Raw genomic sequence first — 24,217 nt, 5'->3', positions numbered from 1 at the left:
TCTGCCTTACAGGCCCTGCGGATATGTTGACTGTGGGACTGGAGACTGTGGTTAGATGGCTGAAACATAGCTGGCTGCAGCATTCTGAACCATACTTTTCAAGGGTAGCCTGACACAGAGTGCATTATAGTAATCTATGACCGAGGACAGACTGACAGTTTGAAGCGTGAGGGAGTCATGGCAAAAAAGACCCGGAACAAGTCTTTTTTCCCGGTCATATTGCACCAATTGATGTGGGAGCATTCGCACTGTTGTCCTGCTCCTGGCGGAGGTGCAGCAGCGAGACGCAGCTTTCTTTTTGGTAATCCGGAGATATGCGCATATGCGCATAAGCGCACAAGCAATTGCGGCTTTCGGCATTCACACTTTGTTGGTGCGGGATGAACGCAGGATGACCGCACTCTCCAGGGTTTGCTACCACTTTCACCAGGTACTTTTTAAACTCAGGAGGCAAGCGCTACAAGACGGGCTGAGTACGGCTGGGGAACGCCTGACAGATGTGCCTGTGTGAATGGCCCCTTTAATCCGTTTGTGGAATGTTTCTGGCACGTGCCTATCTCAGGGCAAACTGCTAGTCTGAACTCAGCCTATATATCTAATTTTCAATAGTCCCCTCTGCATGCAGATACTATTTCCAGAGATGAGGGCACACTCTCCCCAATAGGTTTTCTACAGATTCAGGGGATGCTGTGACTCTTCAGAAAAATCCAAAAAGTCAAAAAAATCAACCCCCAAGGAGGGTTGAATCTTTCCCCACATACCTTTCGAAATGGCCATTAATAGGATCTACTCCAGGCCCCATTGCATTGACAGTGAGACATAGACTGGCTGAGAGACAGACAGACAGACAGAGGAGGAAGCAAAAAGCAGAACTGGAGCTGGGATTGCGAAGGATTCCTCCTGCAGTATGAAGGGGTTTTGGAATCAGGACTAGGACTAGGATTGCCTGCTCAAGATTGGGGAGTTCCTGGAGATTCTGTGGTGAAGTCTGAGGAGTGCAGAGTTCGGGGAGGGGAGAGGCCTCAGCTGGATATAATGCCATAGAGTCCACCCATTTTCTCCAGGGGGACAGATCTCTGATGTCTCGAGTTCAGTTGTAATTCTGGGTGAGCCCACCTGGAGGCTGGCAAGCCTAGGCCTAGCAGCACCCTCTGGGTGACTTGATACCTCCTGACGTGCATGATTCAACTAGGCCTGACTGCTTGCTACTGTTCAACAGCAGCCGCCCTATGAAAGTCAGTGTAGTATAATGGTCAGAGCTTCAGGGTAGGGTTTGTGAGACCCGGATTTAGATCCCCATCTTGCTGTGGTAGCTTACTGGGTGATTTTTGACCTGTCACATATTTTCAGCCTAACCTACCTCATAGGTTGTTGTGTGGATAAAAAGGAGGAGAGAATAATGTAAACTGTTTTAGTTCCCACTGTTGAGAAAGACCATAGTTTTCCGCAGTAGAAACTGCAGGAGGAAAGGAGACGGAAAGCTGAAGACAGATAGGTAGGTTGGCTGTTGAATGGGAAGGAGATAGGGATGCCAACTCCAGGTTGGGAAATTCCTGGATATTTGAGAGGTGGAGCCTGGGGATGGTGAGGATTGAGGTGGGGAGGGACTTCAGACAGATCTAATGCCATAGACTCCACCCTCCAAAGCAGTAATTTCCTCCAGGGGAACTAATGTTGCCAGCCTCCCAGTGAGGGCTGGAGATCTCCTGAAATTACAACTGATCTCCAGATGACAGAGATCAGTTCCCCCAGAGAAAATGGATGCTTCTAAGGGTTGAGTTGATAGTATTATACCCTGCTGAGTTCACTTCCAAGCTTAAACCTCATCCTCCCAAGGCTCCATCCCCAAATCTCCAGGAATTTCCCAACAGGGAGCTGGCAACCCTGAGAGGAACTGATCTCTGTATTTGGGCAATCTGTTGTGATTCCTGGAGAGCGGCTGCTGCCACTGCTGCTGGGGGGGGGGGGGAGGTCGCGGGGGGGCGAGGACGACAGGAGCAGAAAGAGTGATGGGGTGGTGGCAGAAAGGAAGTGCAAGGTATGGAGGGATGAGAGAGAGAGAGAGAGAGAGAGAGAGAGAAAGGGGTGGCAGGAAGGAAAAAGTCTGAGAGAAGTAGGGGGAGAGGGGAAGAAGCAGAGGTGGGAGAATGGGATAGCTGCTCCCGCAAGTTTCTTCCAGGTTCCTGCATATCTAATCTAGATGTAACCAGGTCATTCACCACAGTGGCCAAATCTTTTCTGCCCAGGACAGGCTGCAGCTGATTAACCAGGCGAAGCTGGTTAAAGGCACTTCTGGCCACAGCTGCCACCTGCTTATCCAGCAGTAGGCCTGGGTCCACGAGCACCCTCAGACTGTGGACCTTTTCCTTTAACGGGAGCATAACCTCATCCAAAAAGTGTGTGGTACCTTAAATCCTGGGTCAGGCCTTCTGCCCACCAGTAGCATTTCCATCTTGTTGAGATTAAGATTTAGTTTATTAACCTGCATTCACTCCTAAATGGTCTCCAGGCACTGGTTTAAGGTTTCTACAGCCTCCCTGGGATAATATGGAAATGTGAGATAAAGCTGAGTGTTATCTGCATATTGGTGACAACCCAGCCCAAATTTCTGGATGACCTCACCCAGCAGTTTCATGTAGACGTTAAAGGGCATAGATGTTAAAGGGCATAGATGTTAAAGGGCATAGTGGACAAGATATAACCTTGCAGAACCCCATAGGCCAAAGGCCATGGGGCTGAGCAGCAGTCCCCCAGCACCACTTTCTGAAACCTGCCTGGACTGGAACCATCCCAGAATGGTGCCTCCCAATCCCAGTCCAGATAGGTGGTCTGGGAGGACACCAGGATTGACGGTATCAAAAGCCTCTAAGAAGTCCAGGAGAATACACAGAGTCATACTCCCACTGTCCATCTCCCGTCGCAAGTTATCCACCAGGGTGACCAAGACTATTCCAGTCCAATAATCAATCCTAAACCCAAATTGGAAGGGGTCCAAACAAATTGCTTCATCCAGGAAAGCTTGGAATTGTCCACCCATTATCTGTTCAATCACCTCACTCAAGAATGGAACATTTGAGCCTGCTTGATAATTTTTGAGATCCCCTGGGTCAAGGATAGGCTTCTTTAGAAGTGGATGTACTACAGCCCTCTCTTAAGGAAGCATTAACTGCCTTTTGAACCCAGTCTGCCTTCCCCCCCACAGGAGTTTTAAGTAACCAGGAGGGGCAAGGGTCATACAAGCAGATGATTGGCCTCAAACTTCCAAGGATCTTGTCCACATCCTCAGACTGAATAAACTGAAAAGCATCTCAATCAGTTGGACAAAGTGGAACCATGGCACCATCTAATCCTATCACTACTAACATAAGAGACCAAGTCAGAACAGATGCAAGATATTTTATCTGCAAAGTACTGGGCAAAATGGTTGCAGTGGGCCACTAACCAGTCTACCTCCATCTGTGGGCCAGATCCCAACAGGCCTCTGACCACCCGAAACAGCTCTGCTGGCCTACACGGTGCAGACACAATTGTGGCAGAAAAGTGGTGTTTCTTTGCCATCGTCACTGCCATGAAGTACGCTTTAAAATTAGCTTTTGCCTGTGCCCTATCAGGTTTGGCCCAAGTCTTCCTCCACTGTTGTTCTAGCCATCTCCATTGTCTTTTCATCGCCCACAGCCACTTAGTAAACCAAGGGGTATGATACTTGGGCTCCAGCACCTGATGCTAGGGCGTGATCGGGTCAACTGCCCATGTCATTTCCTCATTACAGAGGCCAACCAGGACATTGACAGGAGCACTAATCATATCAACAGGAAAATCCCCTAGAGCCATCAGAAAGCCATTCAGATCCAGGGTCCCCTATATTTCTTAAGACATTCCTCCGTAGCAGCCACTCTACAAAACAGTACCTGTATCCAATGTGGTGGAATGATCCAGTAAGACAGGAGGCCTATTTGTATCTCACCCAAAACAAATAGACTTTTTAAATATCACTGCCTTGCTGGACTGTGAAGAGTGTGTGGCAGGACAAGGGACAGAGCTATGGTCCTAAGAAAAGTGCCCTATGCTGGACTGTGGAGTGTACACTGTGGCCAAGGGGAGCCTTGTACCTAACAAGTATGCCAAGCTAGGTGTGGACCTGGGACTACAGAAGGTTTCTGCCTCTGAACTTCTGCATCCACACCAGGCACCGGGATGCAGACCAACAGCTCTGGCCCCCATGCAAGCAGAGACAGCAGCAGACCAGAGACAGAAGCCATGCTCTGACAAAGGACAGATGTTCTTGAACAGAAGCTATGAGAGATTCTCTTCTTCATCACGCAGCATCCCAGCCTCCTTGTGTGTTAGCTTCACCTGGAAAACAACACATTTATCTTCCTCCTGAGTCAACCTAAGAAAAAAAATGTGCCCAGCCAAGGACAAAAGGAGTCATTCAGCCTTTCTGCCACCCATCTACACTAAGCATCGGATTACTAAGGTGAAGCACCAGACCTACAGTGTGATTGGATCTCTTCACCCTTTTCTTTGTCTTACCCTCTTCCCCCAGAAATGTCACTCCCCGATGACCATTAAATTTCAGTCGCCCAACTATTAATCCCTTCATGCCCCATCCAGAGTTTAAGGGTTTTTAAAAAGTATTTCCTGGGAACCGGGTGACCACATGGCCACAGTGTCTGGTCACATTTTAGGTATTTAAGGAGAGCTCTCTTGGTCTCTTCTGTCTTGCCCTCTTGCCTCTTCCTCTCCTAACCCTGTCCTACCTTGTTAGTTCCAAATCTAGGCCTGTTTGGATTCCGTTCACATGTGTTGCTGGTCAACTCACGATCTCCTCCCTCTCATTGTGTTCCATTTTTTCACTGCATGATCTACGTGTCTTGCAAGACAGATAAAGTATCACCCACCAATGATATTTCCTGCTCATGCAAACGTCGCTATCCTTTTCAGCTCTGTATTCCTAGCTCTGTAGTGTGGGTGTGAATGCTTGGTCATTGTTTGTATGTTTGAGAACATTTAGTAAAGCAATCAATTATTTCAACAACACAGTCTCTGTGTCTATTCATGGGCTCTGAGAATTCTGACTCCTGTATACACAGGTTAAAGGTAAAGGTTCCCTTGCTCGAAAGCCAGTTGAATCTGACTCTAGGGTTGCGGTGCTCATCTCCGTTTCAAAGCTGAAGAGCCAGCACTGTCCGAAGACGTTTCCGTGGTCATGTGGCCGGCATGACTAAACACCAAGGCGCACGGAACGCTGTTACCTTCCCACTGAAGTGGTACCTATTTATCTACTTGCAATTTCTTGCTTTCGAACTGCTAGGTTGGCAAGAGCTAGAACTAGAGACGGGAGCTCACTCCGTCATGCGGCACTCGGGTCTCGAACTGCTGAACTACCGACCTTCCACAATTTTTGCCTATTGCTTTTTAATATTCCATGTTAATTAACAAAATAAGGCAATTTGGCTAACACTATCCCATTGGCTGTCACCAGCCAGTTTTGTACCAGCTCTGTGTAATCTCTATGGATTTTAAGAATTCCCCTTTAAAACTACCTAAGGCTCACACTACATATTACTTGGAGTTTTGTGGGTTTTCCTCTGATTTTTTAAATTGCAAGGTGAATCTAGGTAGGCTGTGTCTCAGGAGAAGATGAGCTGGCAAGAAGAAGAAGAAGAGATTGGATTTATACCCCGCCCTTCACTTGGAGTCTCAGAGTGCCTTACAAACTCCTTTCCCTTCCCCTCCCCACAACAGACACCCTGTGAGGTGGGTGGGGCTGAGAGAACTCTGACACAAACTGCTCTTTTTGAAGGACAGCTGTGCCAGAGCTTGTGACTGACCCAAGGTCACATCAGCAGGTGCAAGTGGAGGAGTGGGGAATCAAACCCGGTTCTCCCAGATTAAAGTCCGCACACTTAACCACTACACCAAACTACACCAAACTTCTTAACTCCTTCCCTTCTAATTTTTACCACCTCAAAACCACTCTTACCAAACTGCTTCATTTATTGTAGGTAACTCACCAAACTGCTTCATTTATTGTAGGTAACTTGTGCACTGCCTGCTGGGCCCACTTAAACTTTCCAAGGGAACTAATTTTTTATTTTTTTATTTTAAATTTAAATTTTTTAAAATGTAAGTTTTTTACTTGGATTTCACTGTGTCATAAAAGCATTCATAAGATACAATAAAAGACCAGATGCCATCCAGTATTCAGTCAGTCAGGTCAAAGGCTTTTGGGAAAATAAGTGTCCTGAGTATTTTTCTGGAAGGCCTGCACTGCCAGTGTCAGCTCCTAGGAGATGAAGTTCTACAGCTGGGAACACAGTCTAAAAGTTCCTACAACAGGTCTCCACCAACCTCTGCTCAGACAACAAAGGTTCCTATGGGAAGGTCTCACTCATTAATCCCAGGACCTGGACAGGTTGATTTGAGAGAAGATATCTTTAGAGGCATTGAACCCAAACCATTTAGGGCTTTTAAGTAAAAAAAAAAAAAAGCATGTTGAATTGCATGCTGAAGCAAACTGGTGCTGTAGAACTGGTATTATATGTTCATTCAACAGGATCAAGTAATAATCCTAAATGCTTTTCATAATACTTTTTGAAGCTTCCGAACCATCACATTAGCACACAGGGAAGTCATCAATTACATGCAACGCCTGCAAAAATGCTCAAGCTGTTCACAAACAGCCAAACTCCTCAACCAAAAATGGTCTGCCTGCTCACTACTAGTAAGCAGAATGTGGGCCAAACTGCATCCCTGCATTGAGGATTCCTGGTTACAGAAGCCTAATCTGGATGCTACCGAGGCATGCATAAATCTAGCTATGGGCTGGACCAGCTGCAGTTGCTGAACCAATCAAAACTGGAAAAAGGTATTCCTAGTAAGTTCTGCCACCTGCCTCCTGCCTCTGATAAACAGGCATCAAGGAGCATTTCAGAACTACCTACCAGCACCTTTGGGGGAAGTGTAACCCCTTTTTAGAATGGGCTATATACATCTATTCCAAATGGGAGCTTTCTTTCTGACTCACAACGCTTCCATTTTGTATGGATTACATTTCAATTTATTTATCCACATCCAGTCCCTCACTGTCTCCAGACACTGGTTCAGCACTTGCACTGCTTCCCTGGATCCCACCCACCCCTTTTGTGTGCATATTGTTGATACTGTCTTTCAGATCTCCGCCTCTTCCCACTAGTAAGAGGAAGAGATATGAAGAAGTTACAGGTATCCTTGAATTTTTCCTCCACAGGTGAAAAGCAGCTTGAGAAATCTGATTCTGAGCATTCCACTGCCTGTCTCGATTGCTTAAACTGGTAGCCACCACATTTTAGAGAGGGCCCACTAGATGGAGCCAATGCAAAATAATAGTGTTAGGAATGCTACGTGAAAACGTATGGATCTAGTAACAGTTGCTCTAGCCAAATATAAGATAGCAGTCTAGGCTAGGGAGAAGAGAATTTTCCCATTCTTGAGTCTCAGTCACAACACAACTTGCCATTTTGCCTTAGATAATTCACTTTTTAGCTCATTTTCCCTGGCTGGAAATAGGGGATAAATTCAGCAGTATTGGCAGAATGTTTAGAAAATGAATTTGTATATCATGGAAGCACCAGACTGTATTACTCTAAAGAACTGTAGGCCATTGTAACACTGCTTTTACCAAAGCAACTGCCAAATATTGGAAATAGTGATCAACTGTGGAAGGGATGAAATCAATGATTTATTTAGCAGCATGCTCAGTGAAATTAGAGATGCAGGCTCTGAATGTGAGCCTGTGAAAATTTTTCCACAACTACTGCTTTGTCATAGACTTCATTCAGTTTCTTCCCTTATAAGTTCAGCCAGCCTCTGGAACCCCTAAATAAAAGAACAAGTAAACATTTTTAAATATAAAAAAAGAAGTGTCGTAGGTCATCTTGAGAAGAGAAGAATGAACTAATAATGCATGCACGCAGCCTTGTCACTTTGTTCGTTCAGCTTCTTGCCCGTGAAGATAAATAAAGCCTATTAATTTTAAAGAAATACAGAGAAGACAGGTCTGTGTTGCTTGGGGGTGACCAACTAATTTAAATGAACAATTGTAACTAAAAAATACATTCTGCTGGTGGTGCTATCAGCTAATTAAACATTCTTTTTAAAGGATTAACTCTTTTGATAGTAAAGGAATACAAAGAAGCCACTATGTATTGCAACGTTTTGCTTATTACAAATTTATCCAGTAGAGTAAATATTTGGAGGCTTTTTAATTAAGTTTCTTTTGATGGAAAAACATAGCCAAAACATTTATTGTTTTGAAGTACTCTGTGAATGCAGTACCTCAAGCATGCAATGTCCTCATACTGTTAACTACAGTACTGTAGCCACAGAAACCATTCCGACACAAGTGTCCCTTGAGGTTGGGCAAATTTTTAAAGATCACTACCACCCTAGGAAAAGAGGGAACGTGGTGTTCATTAAAAGCAGATTAAAATGTCTGGACTTCAAAATATTAGTTTTTACTCGACATTCAGAGGCAGTAAATCTCTGAAATCCAGAGCTAAACGATAACACCAAGGGAGGGCCTTGGTCTCTATGCTTTTTGGCCCTCTAGAGCAACTGATCGGCCACTATGTGAAACACGATGCCAGATTAGATGGACCACTGGTGTGATCTAGCAAGGTTCAGTTTATCTATAGTAACAGCCACATATGTGGACCACTAAATCTGCAGATCAGGCACACTTACACTGAAGTACGACTTTCCTGCAAACTCTGGGGATTCCCCATGGTTGCTGAAAAATCTCAAAGTTAAAAAAAAAGGCTGGAGGGTACTTCAAACCTTTAAAATTGCAGCGCTGCTAAGGGGTGGGGGGACGGGGCAGAGGAATTATCATCTCTCCTAACAGCAGCTGGTGGGAAAAGATGGCTGGGCTGGAAGGAACCTTGGGTGCTGGTATAAAATATTAGTATAGAAGACACAAATTCTTATTTTGCTACAATCAGAAAGCAGACTATGATTTATATCCCCCCCCTTGCCATGTGTACAGTGTTTGCTTATTCCTTGTAACAGGTTTTCACTCACAAACATAAGAAAGGAGCAATTCGCACTTAAATGGGAATCTTCAGCCTAATGGACCAGATAAATATTTAGATATTTCCAATGGGGCTTATTTACCTGGGCTAATGATTTTTGGTAAAATAATTTAAGTAATCACTTAACGCTAATGCAAAAGAAGCCACTGAAAGACCTGTAGTCAGTCTGCATCTTCTTGTACAACACTGCAGAAATCTCTCCAGCAGAGGATTACAATGGCTAATATTCAGGTATGATGGTCTTGTTGAACTGAGAAATTTCCTCCCAATGAAAACTAGTCCCTCTGGGTTGCATTAACTACATTGCTCAAAGAGAGTGAATCTAAACAACTCATCACGTGAGCAGAATGCTTGGAACAGGGGATTCTGGGACACCAAATTCTGTAGTTTGTGTAATATCAACAGTACAATTCTGGTAACTTTCTATAATACCCATAGAACTATTTCTGTGATCAGGCATCCCCAATCTAGCTGGAGGCCAAAGATGCACTAGTCCATGGTTGGATGGAGAATTATATGTGCAAAATTATATGTGTAAACCAATGCTACCTCATCTTCACCCAGCAGCTGGATTTACTGCCCCCTGCCAAATATGACAAAGCTATACCCATGCTGCCCCAGAAGGAAATATGCATAGCTGAATTAAAGTCAGTTATTGTTTTTTTCCCGAAAAGCAATCAAGCAGGCAAAGTGACTTGTTGTAGCTAGGGTTACCAACCTCCAGGTGGGTCCTGGAGTTCTCATAGAATTACAATTCATCTCCAAACTACAAAAATCAGTTTCCCTGGAGAAAATGGCAGCTTCAGAGGAGAAACTGAAGTTGCTCCCCAGGAACAGCTGTCAAATCTCCAGGAATTCCCCAAGCCAGAGATGGCAGCCCTCTGTCATTTCATTAGTCACTTTCCTTAGGACTGTACTAAAGCTATTTATGATCTGGCACCAATAGTACTATTTTATCCCCATACAATGGAAAGGGGCAAACCCTATTTTTCCAAGGGATGGCCTAGCCCTGTTTGCCAAGTCTTCTTTAAAAAAGAAACGGGAGATGTGTGCTGCAGTTCAGGAGAAAGAAGACACACAATCTTCACAGAGTTAAATAGAAAATAGGAATAAAATGCAATAACATAAGGTTTATAAAAGCCTTATGGAAGGAGTGAGTGTTTTTGTGGTTGCTAGATGGTTAAATTATTTATTTATTTCCTTTAATTTATATCCCACTCTCTCTGTGAGAGGGCTCAGGGTGGGTTACAAGGTCACATAAAAGTTGTGACAATAACAGTATCAAATTCAAACAACATATAAAAATTCAGAGGTTAAAATTTAATACCAGAAGATCAGAGAACCAGAGTGAATGTAGCCTCGGTAGTGACACTCGGATGGAGCCTTCTAGGTGTTGTTGTTGGACGTCAAGCCACTGACAACAAGACCAGGGCTGTCTGCAGGGGAGGCCAAGAAATGGAAAATTTGGACAACCGCTGCCTGAACTGAAAGCCTGGCAGAACAGCTTTGTTTTACAGGCCCTGCATAATTCCAATAGATCCTGCAGGGACCTGAACTCAATTGGGAGCTTGTTCCACCAGGTTGGGGCCAGGGCAGAAAATGCCCTGGCCCTAATTGAGGCCAGCCAACAGACGTTGTTGATCAATTGAGCACAAAGCTCTGTGGGGCACATATGGGGAGAGATGGTCTCTGAGATATGCAGGTCCTTGGCCACACAGGGCCTTAAAAGTCAGCACAAGAACCTTGAACTGGATTTGGTACTCTATAGGCAGCCAGTGCAGTGCACCGGCCCACACACTAAATTAGTGCTCCCCGCCTGCAGTGGTACAATAAACCAGGAAGCAGACCAGGAAGTGAAAATGTCTCTGGAGCAAGCCAAGCTCAGCAGCTCCAGCTGTGATTCAAGCTAGCACTGCAGAGCCACTTAGGTCAGTGGGGCTGACAATGGGCATTAGCTCCCCCACTTATCATAAGAAGCCAATGCTGGATAAGGCCAATGGACCATCCAGTCCAACACTCTGTCACACAGTAGCCAAAAATACCAGGTGCCATCAGGAGGTCCACAAGTGGGGCCAGGACACTAGAAGCCCTCCCACTGTTGCCCCCCCCCAAGCACCAAGAATACAGAGCATCATTTGCCCCAGACCAAGAGTTCCTATCTATATCTTGTGGCTAATAACCACTGATGGACCTCTGCTCCATATGTTCTATCCAATTCCCCCTTGAAGCTGTCCATGCTTGTAGCTGCCACAACCTCCTGTGGCAGTGAATTCCATGTGTTAATCAGTCTTTGGGCGAAGAAGTACTTCCTTTTATCTGTTCTAACCCCTAATCATCCCCCAAACTGGAAGCAGTGTAGGAGGAGACAGCTGGTGAGCTGACTCACTGCCATGGCTGATGAGGGGTCTGGTCCAAGTGGCTTGGGCTGAGTTGCTGGGGCTTGGCTCTACTAGCTCCTGGCTCCCTGTAACGTAAATGGCCAGTCCACCCGACTGCAAAAAACATTAATTACTAAATATATTTTAAAAACAATAAACATCCAGTTAAATAAACAGTTCAGGAAGTAGCATGAGCACTAGAAGTGGGATGAGTTGTGTTGTTTGTGATGTCACAGAAGCTGCCCAGTAGATGCCCATGACAGTTGTACAACTGTCTTCTTCTGTCAAATAGGGCAAAATATCAAGGGCTAAGAGGGGTGGAAATTGCATTTTCCCAGGTATGGGATGTGACGAGAGAGGAGGTCCTACAACTGATGGACAAATTAAAAACTGACAAATCACCAGGCCATGATGGCATACATCCAAGAGTTCTGAAAGAACTCGAACGTGAACTTGAGGATCTCCTGACAAAAATATGCAATCTATTACTAAAATCTGCCTCCATTCTCGAAGACTGGAAGGTAGCTAATGTAGCCCCATCTTTAAAAAGGGTTTCAGAGAAGACCTGGGTAATTACAGGCCTGTCAGTTTAACATCGATACCAGGTAAGTTGATGGAATCCATTATTAAAGATAGAATTAGTAGGCACATTGCTGAACAAAATTTATTGAGGAAGTATCAGCATGAATATTGTAAGGGAAGATCTTGCCTCACTAATCTTTTAGAGTTCTTTGAGGGGTGAACAAACATGTGGACAAGGGTGATCCACTAGATGTTGTTTACCTAGGCTGATTTCCCACAAGCGCTGCTCCACGCTCACTCCTCCCTTTTGCCCCGATGGCACGTGTCAATTTCACACAAGCTGCTGCATGGCCGCATTTCACCCCGCAGCTTCGCGCGATTTCCCCCGCATCTACTCAGTCCTGTTTTTTGAGGCTTGAGTAGACACGGGGGAAATCGCGTGAAGCTCCGGGGCGAAATGTGGCCGCGCAGCAGCTTGTGTGAAATTGACACGTGGGGCTGGCTTGCCCGGGCTCCCCGCAGCCACGGGACACCCAGGCAAGCCAAGGGAAGGAAATTTAAACTGCCTTCCCTTCAAGGGAACACAGGAGGCTGTGGCCTAATATGCTAATGAGCTGCACTGTCATGGGTGTGGCCTAATATGTTAATGAGTTCCTGCTGGGCTTTTTCTACAAAAAAAGCCCTGGTAACAATTATGCAGTCATTGTGCTAAAACATGAACATCTAGAAAGGTCATTGTATAAACCTAGAAGAAAAATAAACGTGAAATCCTCTCCTAAGAATTACCAGCTTTGGGTTGGGAACTTCCTGGAGATTTTGGGGAAAGCCGGATTTGGGGAGGGGAGGGACTTCAATGGCATATAATACCATAGAGTCTACCCTCCAAAGCAGCCATTTCCCCCAGAAGGACTGATCCCTGTAGTCAAGAGACCAGTTGCGGTACCAGGAGATCTCCAGGCCCCTGTCTCTCCAGAGCTGCTGTTTGCCCTACTGAGAGACAACAAAAGACAGACTGTATATTCCCTCAAGGGATCAAATAATAGGGCTAGTGTAGGGCATTGGGGGGTCAGAGAATGACACACAGGGAAAGCATTACCCTCTCCACAAATCACATCCCTGACCCAAACTGAGGTTTCCATGGCTGCTATTTACCAATTAAAATTACTGTGAAGATCTATTCATGAACCCCCCAGTTTCTCATCTAGCTTGGCCTTAACGGTGCACTGGACTGTGGCCCCATGTTCAGACCTTAAGATCTCTTCAAATCTTTTTTCTTTATGACCACTGATGGGACAAACTATACTTGCCTGGTCCATTTGATCTGGAGAAGCAAAAGAAAAGGAAGCCCTGATGTAGGGGCTTGGTTTTGAAGAATCAATCATAAAACCTCTCCCGGGAATCAAAACCACCTAAAAATATTAAAAACATTTAGTATTAGTGTACATCAAGCTTTTAAAATAACTATCAAGCACAAATATGAGATTCTAGATTTAGTATCATCTCTATTTATCATCATAGGTTCACCTACCGAAGGGTGTGGAAGACAGGAAGTATACAGAAATAGCCATCACTGATGAGTGTAAGATAGTCAGGCATGCATATTTAACTGGGCAAGTGCAAAACCCTTATGGTAAAAGTTACTCTGTGATCTTTTTCTTTTTCTTTAGATACCTTTTGCTAATGTAAGCCATGGAGCAAACATTTTTATTATTCATTATATATTTGTGATTAAAATAAATTAGGACAGAAATGATACAGTCAAGAGCCATTCTTACAACACTCCATGCAGTTGTCTTAGGATTTCAGGCCATGAATTTTGATTTTTTTAGGTGAATTGTTACTTTTCTTGTAGAATTCTTCCAACCTAGTTTTCATTGGACGTTGATTTTATTGTCCAGTTATCACCAGCATTAAAACTCTTTTCTTTTTGAAGATACTAATAATACTACAATAGTAGAAAAGCTAGAAGTTGAGACCCACACAAATCCTTGAATTTATTTTTTGTTTACCTTACTTTGGCTTTATCATTTCTTGCAGATCACCAGTCACTTTCACCTAAGAACTGATCAATCTAGCACAATAGTGCGGCCTCCTGGCTTCTTCATACCCTCTCTCATCAACAGCACACAGACAAAATTCCAAGGGAAACTTTTGTGCATTGGGTTGAATTCAAATTACCCTTTCTTTGGAAGAAAACTCTTCTGTTGGTCCGGTCCATTAACATAAAATAACAATTTAATTAATTCTTTTTAAGTTCCCTCTCTATGAATACTGTGCCAAAAACTGCAACATGATGCCCTCAGTACCATGAACTCACTGTGGGACCAAATGCACACACCCATATGAAGGACTGTAGCCTTTCCCACAACCAAATACAGCAAACTTTTTCTTAAAAGAAAAACTCCATTTATTTCAAACCTACTAATAAAATTTCCCTACCCCTTTCTCCAGTGCTTTTTTGGTGATCATCTCGTGTGTATCAGATATCCCCTTAATTTTAATCCATAAAAATAGTCCAGCTTTAGGAGTATACCATTCTGCTAAACCTGGAAGAGAAAGCAGAACACTTGTGAAAGTACTCTAATAAGATTATTAAGCATTTGAGTTGGCAGAGGAACACTTTGGCATGGATGACTTTTCAACCAGGTGTTTAAACAGTTTCTTATTGTCAGAGTTATGGTTCTCATATTAAGCCAATTAGTAGCTGTTTGAGATAATTCTGTGTATGTAATTATTTTAGCACACCCTGTTCTGGACCACTTCACATGATGTGAGCTGCTGTTCACATAGGGGTCAAGTGGACATACCATAGCTGGGCTTATAGTTGTCACGATCCTACTGCTTCCCTGCTTGCCTAGATGATTATGTAGCACACTTCCACTGAAATTGCTGAAGGTTCTTAGCACTGGTCTTGTGAACTGCCATAGACTTTTAGCTTAATTTTTTTTAAAAATCAGATGGGTCTCTAGTGCAGCAGTACCTTTTTAAGTATTGCCTAGGGAATTAAATGGAAGAAGTTAGGATAATCTTGTAATTATTGATTAACCTAAGTTTTTAGAAAGAATATGTCCATTGTCTATCTAGGAGGAGAAATCTATTACAACTTGATCAGAATGCTAATCTAAGTGCCAGGCTTTCCTTAGACTCTCAAATGATGACCGGTACAAATAGGTGCCGTTAGGGGAATGGTACAGAGGCTGATTTAACAGAAACAAAGCTAAGGGCTAAATAAGTTGTACACGTCACTGGGTTTATCTTGACATTCCCTTCCAAGTAGTGGACAGAAGGTAAACTGGAACTCTGAAACATAGGCTGGTTAATGGAGACATCACTCCATCTCTCCCTGTTCCCCAGTCCTTGGTTCGCATGCTTTTTACACAATGTGTTGAATCTTTTAAACTCTTTCTCTCCCATCTGGGAGGGTTTCTCTTTGACCTATCCTGAAACTGGGGTTGACTTCCCACGTGTGCTACCATGTACCTTTACACAATCATAACAAAGTGCATGCCCTCAACTTTTATGGCCCTAATTCAGGACAGCCAGACAGTGATCTATCATGCCCCTTACTAGCAGGTAGGGTTGGCCAGGTCCTACCTGGCTGCTGGCAGGGGGCTCCACAGTCTGGTCTGGGATCTTCTGGTGGAAGTGACATCATCATGTCAGTGGCGTTGGGGGGGGGGACGCTCTAGTTTTTGGGCAAAACTCATTCAGGGGCATTTGCAGGCAGGGTTGCCCCCTGCTGGCCAGCTGGCTGCTGGTGGAAAGGGGCCAGCAAAAGTGGGGGAACCCCACCCTGACTGGGGGCCTGGCAACCCTACTAGCAGGTGGGCACATGGTCATCTCTATTCTGCCCATTTGTCTCCATAAAGTGAAATCTTCTCTTCTCAGTCTGAAATATGAAGAGTTCCTTACTTCATTCCCAGGAAATAGGATGACGTCTCTGGGAACCAGTATCTCTTGTGTCAGACAAGGTATTCTCCATTTACTTATCACAGCAAGCCCAGTCATCTAAATATACATGAGGCATATCTACCTCTAGGTTTCATTCACCCTGTTTCATTAATTTTTCCAGACCTAACCCATGTGGAAAATTTTCACATCTCAGCTTCTAGCTAATGCTATCAGAAGGGTCTCTAAAGGCTCCTGGATAATTAAATTGCTCCTTTAATGTACCAGAGAAGGCTTTTGGTTAAGCTTCCAATTAGCAAAATCTTGTTCTTATTGATAGAAGACAAGCCTAGATACTACTGTAGTGATACTATATGAAGTACTTTAATAAATACATCCCATGTATTTTTACCTTGGAGTAAGCCCCTCACACACAAATGGATTGTACGGTGTGACTGTGATCATAATTCATATTTCGTGCTGGTTTCATGTTATTGGCCTTCAAAGCAGGATTTTAAACCTTTGTAAAATTATTTTCTGATGACTGAAACTAACAGGCTCATAATAAAACCACATCATTTTCTAAGGGCACATTCAACGGTGCTTTCCCATACAAATTCAGCTGATTTTCTCTGAGAAGACTAACTGAAATGAGAGTGCTCAGTGTAGTTAGAAAATATGTGTCCGACTAGGGAGAAATTCCTTACTGAGCCATGAAACCTACCTCACAGGGTTCCTGTGAGGATGAATAGAGGGAAGAACTATGCACCCCCTTGAAGGAGGTCCTTGAAGGAAAGGAGGAGTTCAAATGTAACAACAACAACAACAATAAAAGTTGTGATGATGTCTGCTAAGAAACTATGCTTTGTATGGGCTACAACAACAACAACAAAAGTTGTGATGACGTCTGCTAAGAAACTATGCTTTGTATGGGGCTTCTCTAATGGTGTAGATCACTTCCCTGATCTTTCCTTGCACCCTTTGAGAAACCACACATATGAACTGCATAGTCTTTTGCTAGTCTTATATCAATCCTGATCAGCTCTATAGTACTAATGGAGACCAGAACAGCTTGAAATAGCTAATGTGTTTGGACTCTGGGGATCAGGAATGCTGAGTCCCTAGAAACTTGACCTAGAAACACTGGGATATGCATGTCAAGTACCAAAAAATTTCTCCTTCGTACAGCAAATACCACCGCTAGAAATAATCTTATACAGTGACTTTCCCATGCCACTGCAGTCGTATCAAATTCCAAACAAGTCCAAAAATAAGAACAAAAAACCACATGATAACACAGAGTGTAGCAGATTATGTGTTTTCCTCACCTGGCTTAGAGAGCTTCCATCCACCCACCCTTGGGGGTGTCTGGCGCTGACACAATACACTACTTCTGATGTAGGCATGATAAACAATGTACAACAGAGGGAGCGTGGAGGAGATACACTACAGAGGTTGTTTCAAGTGGCACCTGTTTGATAAAGGGCCAAAGGCCACCCAGGTCTCACTCCCACATAGTGAAAAGTGTCTTGGCCTTTGTGTTGTTCCTTCAAATCAGTGTGGAGACTTTTGTCAGGTTTTTTTTTAAATCTGAAGTTGTTGTTATAGCTAATGGCCCATGAGACTGAGTTCACTGACCTTTCAGCCATTTGTCTGCCGCAGCAAGCAATGCATCTCTCTGTTTTCTGTACAGTGTTGCCACTCTGGAAGTAAACAATCAATGTATACATTCTTAGAAAATAAAAGTGGGGGTTGTGAGTCAGTCTTAGCACTTCCATTACATTTTACCCTGCAAGTCAACATTAATATTACAGGAAAGCATTACAGACAGAACTCTTTATTTGTACCTTAGATGGCTATTATGGGCATGTCAGATGAAAGCCAGTAACACTTTACTGGGAAAGCAGTGGTTAAATCTGTTGCTTCTCCAGTCCATTTCATTTCTCAGACAAAATGCGTTTACACCAATGGGATCAGAAGATGGGGAATGCAACTGATATTCGTGCTACAATTGTATGACTTTTTCTAACGAATGTGCTTTGTTCAGTATGCATTTTGATATTTATCAAAAAGTGGGGTTTTCCTTTTCCTTTAGTAAGGTGAAGATTCCCTTGCTCAAAAGCCAGTCGAATCCGACTCTAGGGTTGCGGTGCTCATCTCCGTTTCAAAGCCGAAGAGCCAGCGCTGTCCGAAGATGTTTCCGTGGTCATGTGGCCAGCATGACTAAACACCAAGGTGCACGGAACACTGTTACCTTCCCACTGAAGTGGTACCTATTCATCTACTTGCAATTTCTTGCTTACGAACGGCTAGGTTGGCAGGAGCTAGAACTAGAGACGGGAGCTCACTCCATCATGCGCCACACTCGGGTCTCGAACTGCTGAACTACCGACCTTCCACAGCCTGCAGTTCAGCGTCTTAACCACTTGAGCCACCACTTTTCCTTTGCATATACATTATTTTTCAATTTGTTCAAAACAGGGTTGGAGAATACACAGTCCATCTAAAGGTAAAGTTAAGCACTATCCATAATTTATAGTTAAGCTCACTTGAGTAAAATGCAGTCAGTAGGCTTTAAAGTGATTGATTCTCTTTTGGATTGTGGTCCCTAAAATCTACTGATAATGTGTTTAACAATGCCATCCTAATCACAGTTACAACCTTCTAAATTAGCTGAAGTCAACTTAACTTAGAAATATGGATGGGCATGAACCAGCTCACAAACTAAAGTTTGTGATGAATTTTGGCCAGTTCCTGCTTCGCAAAGTCAAATTCATGACAAGTTAACCAGCACAAACTTTCCATGAACTTTGAAGCTGTTCCTGGAGGTTTGTTGTGGTTTCTTAAAAGACAGCAGTTGTGGTCCAGTGGTTAGAGTGTCAGACTAGGAGACCCTGCTCTGAATCCTCATTGTGCCATAGAGACTTGCTGGGTGACCTTTGACCAGACTGTCCATTTCTCTACTCACTAAAGATGTTTACCAAACTTCAAAACAAGGGATGTGTGTGGACGTTTCCCTGTGAGTTTGGTGTCACTGGCTTGTTCCTGAGCTGTTCCATGGACTCCTGTAACTGCAGCAATGGAAGCAAAAGAGGTCTAATGTCAAACCATAGAATCCCTGCAGTGCAAACTGGAGGGGGGGATGACATTTTTTCAAGATTTTTCAAAATGCTGGGAAAGATTGAAGGTCAAAGAAGACGGGGACGGCAAAGGATGAGATGGTTAGACAGTGTCATAGATGCAACTAATATGAAATTGAGCAAACTTCAGAGGACGGCGGAAGACAGAAGGGCCTGGCGTGATCTTGTCCATGGGGTCGTGAAGAGTCGGACTCGACTGTGCGACTGAACAACAACAACAACAACCAGTTTAGTGCACAGAATGCTAAGCAGAATCCAGTGGCTATGCAAGCTTAAAAGGATTGATCAATCTCAATCCACATTGTCACAAGAATTCCAAGTGGGAGGTGATTTTGCAAGCCCAGTACAAGCCCAGTACAAAATCCCTAGCAGAATCTAGTACCACTGTGGCAATGCAAGCTTAGAAGGACTACTCAAAGCACATTGTCACAAGAAATCCCAGCCTGGGGGGAGGGTTGCAAGTCCATCACAATCTGTTTAGTGTACAGAATGCCCAGCAGAATAGTACCATTGTGGCAATGCAAACTTAAAAGGACTGATTGATCTCAAAGCACAGTGTCACAAGAAATCCAAGGCGGCAGGGGGGAGGGATTTTGCAAGCTCTGTAGGAGAAAATGGAAACACAAAGGAATACTGGCAAAGGGGGTGGGGAAATCTCTTGAAATTGACATGATTCATTTGAAACTGACAAGTGGAGAAACCCAGAGTTTGGGGGGGGGGGAAGAACCTGCGCCTGTCATTTCCCTAGAAATCACTTTCCTGGGGACACTTCTTTGGGGGCCATAACTCGAATCCTGTAAATCCAACTCTCACCAAACCTGGAGGGCAGGTAGAGGAGAGTCAGCCAGGGATCCCCTGTGAGTTTGGTGTCCCTAGCACACCGGTGTGTGTGTGTGTGTTCTACTGGGTCACAAACCTCACAAAACCAAACCAGTTCATTTGATGTCTGATAGTTCATGATGGACTGTGGTTTATGAACCAGGCATGTCACAAATCACGGACTGAACCAAACCACATTTTCCCATTTTTTGTGTGCCCATCCATACTTAGATAGGTGTAACTCTGTCTAAGATGGCGCTGTAACTTTCTCCACTTGAAAAATAAGGAATGTAAAAGTTTCTTAAAAGAGAACAGTTGTGGCGCAGTGGTTAGAGTGTCAGACTAGTATCTGTGAGACCCTGCTCTGAATCGTCATTGTGCCATAGAGTCTTGCTGGGTGGCCTTTGACCAGTCACACACTCTCAGCCTAACCTACTTCATCCGGTTTTGTGAGGACAAACTGGAGGAGAGGAGAATAATGCAAACCTCTATGGGTCCCTATTGGGGAGAAAAGCAGATTACAAATTATTAAAATACGGTAAATAAAAATGCCCAACTTTGGCTGGATTGTATCACAATAATTAAAATCAAGAATGAGTGACATGAACCTTGTAACTAATTTGTGATAATCCAAAGGCTGGGAAGAAAAGATAGCTATGTTTCCCATTCATAGTTTTTTGTGAATGTAAATACATAGTGGTTATTACAAAATGGTTTCTTCAGTGCCCTCTCATAATATACATTTTGATGCTTTGAAGTTGGGATTAGGGTTGCCAAATTGAAATTTCTGTTTACTGGGGGACTCCCGCGCTGCGGTTGGAGTTTTCCCTCGGATAGACAGTGGCCCCGCCCCCAGTTTCCCCCATAGAGTTTTCCCTCGGATGACAGTGGCCCCACCCCCAGCGTGCCCGGCGTCGTCACATCACATCCGGGTGACGCGCATGTTGGGGTGGGGTTCCCCCCTGGAGCCCGAACTGCCGCCGGCGGGAAACGGGCCTTTGGGGCGGAGGTTTCACCGCCCCCCGGGGGGACTTGGGAAGCCTAGTTGGGATAAAGGTGAAAAGTTGAACAATGTTGTAAATGACCAAAAGCAGAGCTTCTAAGTGACAAAAGCAAATCAACTTAATGTACACTGAAGTTAGCAATAGTAATCTCTTGCCTAAATCAAATCAGTTTACAGACTGGATCTTGCCCAGAAGCCCTAGCTGGTCCATCCCTGGCTCAAGGGGAAAAAATGCTAATCTTTTTCAACATAAAGTAAAACAAAGGTCATAAAGAAGCCACTGAAAATGTTTCTGTTTAAAAGCCTTCATGCTGGGACTTTGTAAAAGGGGTCCTTTTTGTTTGTTTGTTTTGCTTTTTGCTGGAAGCAATTTCCTAATGTTAAAAATGAATAGCACTTCACAAGAACAAACTCCATAATATGCATATAGAGCAGAATGGATTTGTGGATTTGTGTTGCAGTCAAAACCAGAACATATTATGTTAATTGTATATAGCAGAAGAACATATATTCCTAAATCTCATTATCTTTGAAGGTAATCATTACCTCTGAAGGCATAATTTTTTTCATCCGGTTCTTTTAATGAAAATGACAGGCCTGAGAGCATGGATATAGGCACAAGATACAGGCCACAGCTATCACATGAGCAGACACTGCATCACTATGAATCTTACGTTTCCATAATATGCATGAGCAGCAGTGTTGATTTTGTCTAAATGGCCTGAGGCCATTAGAAACTGCATCACCAAGATGCCATCTGAAAACACACAGTGCACAAATAGTCATCTGATTGACTCTAACCAAAGTTGTTTGTAGACAATGGAATTCAAATTCAAAGTCCAGTTCTATATTTGGCTGCACATAACTTTAGGCTGCCCATCTCCTATGTGACATCACATAAACCAGGGTAATATGAAGCCTCTTACCCAGCCAAACTGTGATATCAGAGTAATTCAACCAGTGCCATCCACAGAGGACATTAGAGGTCATGTTGGAGGCAACAGAAATAAGCATTTCAAGAAGAAATTAGAGACAGCAGAAGCAGTGAGGAGGTTCCAGACACAAGTAAAAACACTTTCGATTATTTGGCATTGTGAGATATGGTACATGTGGTCAGCAGGGTACTTACCCAGGGTTTTTTGTTTGTTTGTTTGGCCCCACTGCTGGACCTCCCGATGGCAAGCCCGCGCGGCTGAAAAAAGGCGGGAAAGAAGCGTATCGGAACCGGGAGAGGGAACGGGAGCCTCCTCGGAAGCGGTTGACAGGTAAAACGCTTCCCTCCCGGTTCCTAATCGGAAGAGAGGCTTCCCTGTGTGAAATGCCACTTCATCCCGGTAGGGAACCGATTCTCAACCGGGTTCTGTCTGAAATGACAGACCAGCACCCAGTTGAGAATCGGTTCCCTACCGGGAGAAAGCACCTGTCTGAAATTCCCCAATGTTTCTTTTTTTTTAAATATCCCTGTGCCTTTATATATTTTAAAATGTTTATGCATCTTGTAATGCATCTTGTTTTCACGTGTGACATGTTATGTTGTTTTAATTTCCCATAAACCCCCTCAATCACTTTTAACACAGAAAGGATAGAAATGATTAATTTTTAAAAAATGTATTTATTTACTGTATTTGTAGCCTATCTTTCTTTCTCAGACTCAAGGTGGATCACATGATATAACCAATGTAATCAGACAACGTAAGACATCCAATAAACAATGCATTAGGACTTGAATAAAGAAACGCTGACCTTTCAGGCTTGGCCAGTGCACATCTATCATTTATACAAATCCCTTACCTATCTGCATGGTCCAGGAAGCCCCTGTGTCCCCATTTCTTTAGGAGCTGTAATAGGAGGACCTGCAAGAGATAGTATGAAACATCTAAATCAATACCAAAAATAAACCTGTAGAACTTGTTCTGTAAGATATGGGACTTCAATGAGAGTTCCACTTGTGTAAATAAACTTTGCCACTCACTGATTTAAATGGTATATTATTATTACCATTGTACTCATATATAACTTATGGTTAAATTCCATGAGAAAAAATATGGTCAAAATGCAGAGTGTGCAATATTAATGGTAACTTTAATGTTCATTTGGCTGGGTGAGCTCACTTACCCCCCCCGCATCATGTATATCAATATTCTCACGTAGATCTACATGTCACTGCCACTGAAAATGATATCCCTGTGTCAAACTCTCCCTTCCCCTCCATGACATGTAGTAACAATTACCCCATGTTCTGTGTACATTCTGTTTCTTTGACCACATTATTGGCTGCCTCCAGTTGGACAGCAACATGCAGAATATTACAGTATCACAACACTGGGTAAGTATTACACATGTTATGGAGTGAGAGGGGAAGAACTGGTTACAGGGATGCTGTTTTCAGGGGCAGACCTACACCTCTTGAAATCTGCAGCACAACATTCTTAAATCCTACAACCTTTTTATTTTGAAGAAATCCAATTTATTACAATGGTCCACGTAAACAAGCTTAGATTTGCAGCCCAATTCTATCTATATTCAGAAATAACTTCCACTGAGACAGAATGTATCCCTAAATAAACATGCACAGTCAGGAATGCAACCTTAGTTTTGAAAAGCGATCACCTATGTGACTAAAGTTTACCTGTGTAAAAGTGCTTGTCTGCATTGTTGAGACCTGGGCGTGCAGAATGATCTTGTCAATAAGTGGTGCAGGTCCTGTTACAAAGCCTATTCTGAACCTAAAGGGAGTACAAGATTTAGCTCAAATTACAGAGGCTAGTAATGGATGTTACATAAATCATTACTACTTTGAATTCTGACAAATAGTGTTTTTCAGAATTATATGACATCTCATATGTTTGAACTGTTATTTCTTGCAGTTTTCATGTATGTATCGTGTTTAGTTTAGTTTTTATTACAGTCCTTAGACCAGATATACTTACAGATATATATAGAAGTTACAGATAATACATTCAATTAAATTAAAAGCTAATATATATATTTTAAAATAAAAGAGAAAATGCTTCCAAATAAAACGCATTTGAAACTAGTATATAAGTTACACTTGCATCTAACTGTTAAGCAATATCCGTGACCTGAGTATCACTTTGCAAAACCTGGCTACATGATGAGTGATCTTGGGATGTTTGTAATTTAAAAGAAATTCAAGTTTAGTTTTTTCTGACAGACCCGAGTTTTTTTTCCTATCAATGGGGTAATAATATCTCTAAATGCCACCTCATAGGGTGCGTTCAGACGGGGGCTTTACATCGGTTAGGGTGCCGGTTCCAACCGTTGTACACACCAGCGTTCAGACGGGGCACATCTGCCTCCTGTCCCTAACTGGTGTAAAGCCCTTTACACCGTTGCACTCTGCCACTAGGTCCCAAGTGGTGGTATCCTGAG

General features: G+C 43.4%; 1 protein-coding gene across 1 annotated transcript in view; it reads right to left on the bottom strand.

Annotated features, from left to right (window-relative positions):
* Nucleotides 1–7,815: 7,815 nt before the first annotated feature.
* LOC107107127 (kynurenine/alpha-aminoadipate aminotransferase, mitochondrial-like) overlaps nucleotides 7,816–24,217 on the bottom strand; it is a 28,267-nt gene continuing 11,865 nt past the window's right edge. Inside the window, exons 8-13 of the mRNA XM_015407369.1 lie at nucleotides 23,454–23,550; nucleotides 22,616–22,677; nucleotides 17,501–17,565; nucleotides 14,414–14,520; nucleotides 13,282–13,383; nucleotides 7,816–7,860 (exon numbers count right to left, since the gene is read on the bottom strand). Of these exons, the coding sequence (XP_015262855.1) occupies nucleotides 7,816–7,860; nucleotides 13,282–13,383; nucleotides 14,414–14,520; nucleotides 17,501–17,565; nucleotides 22,616–22,677; nucleotides 23,454–23,550 (478 nt within the window). The remainder of the gene's footprint in view (nucleotides 7,861–13,281; nucleotides 13,384–14,413; nucleotides 14,521–17,500; nucleotides 17,566–22,615; nucleotides 22,678–23,453; nucleotides 23,551–24,217) is intronic.

The sequence above is a fragment of the Gekko japonicus genome, unplaced genomic scaffold (genome assembly GCF_001447785.1).
Source record: "Gekko japonicus isolate JY-2015 unplaced genomic scaffold, Gekko_japonicus_V1.1 scaffold294, whole genome shotgun sequence".
Classification (NCBI taxonomy): Eukaryota; Metazoa; Chordata; class Lepidosauria; order Squamata; family Gekkonidae; genus Gekko; species Gekko japonicus.
Note: the sequence above shows the minus strand (reverse complement) of the source record. Positions and strands in the feature narration are given on the sequence as shown.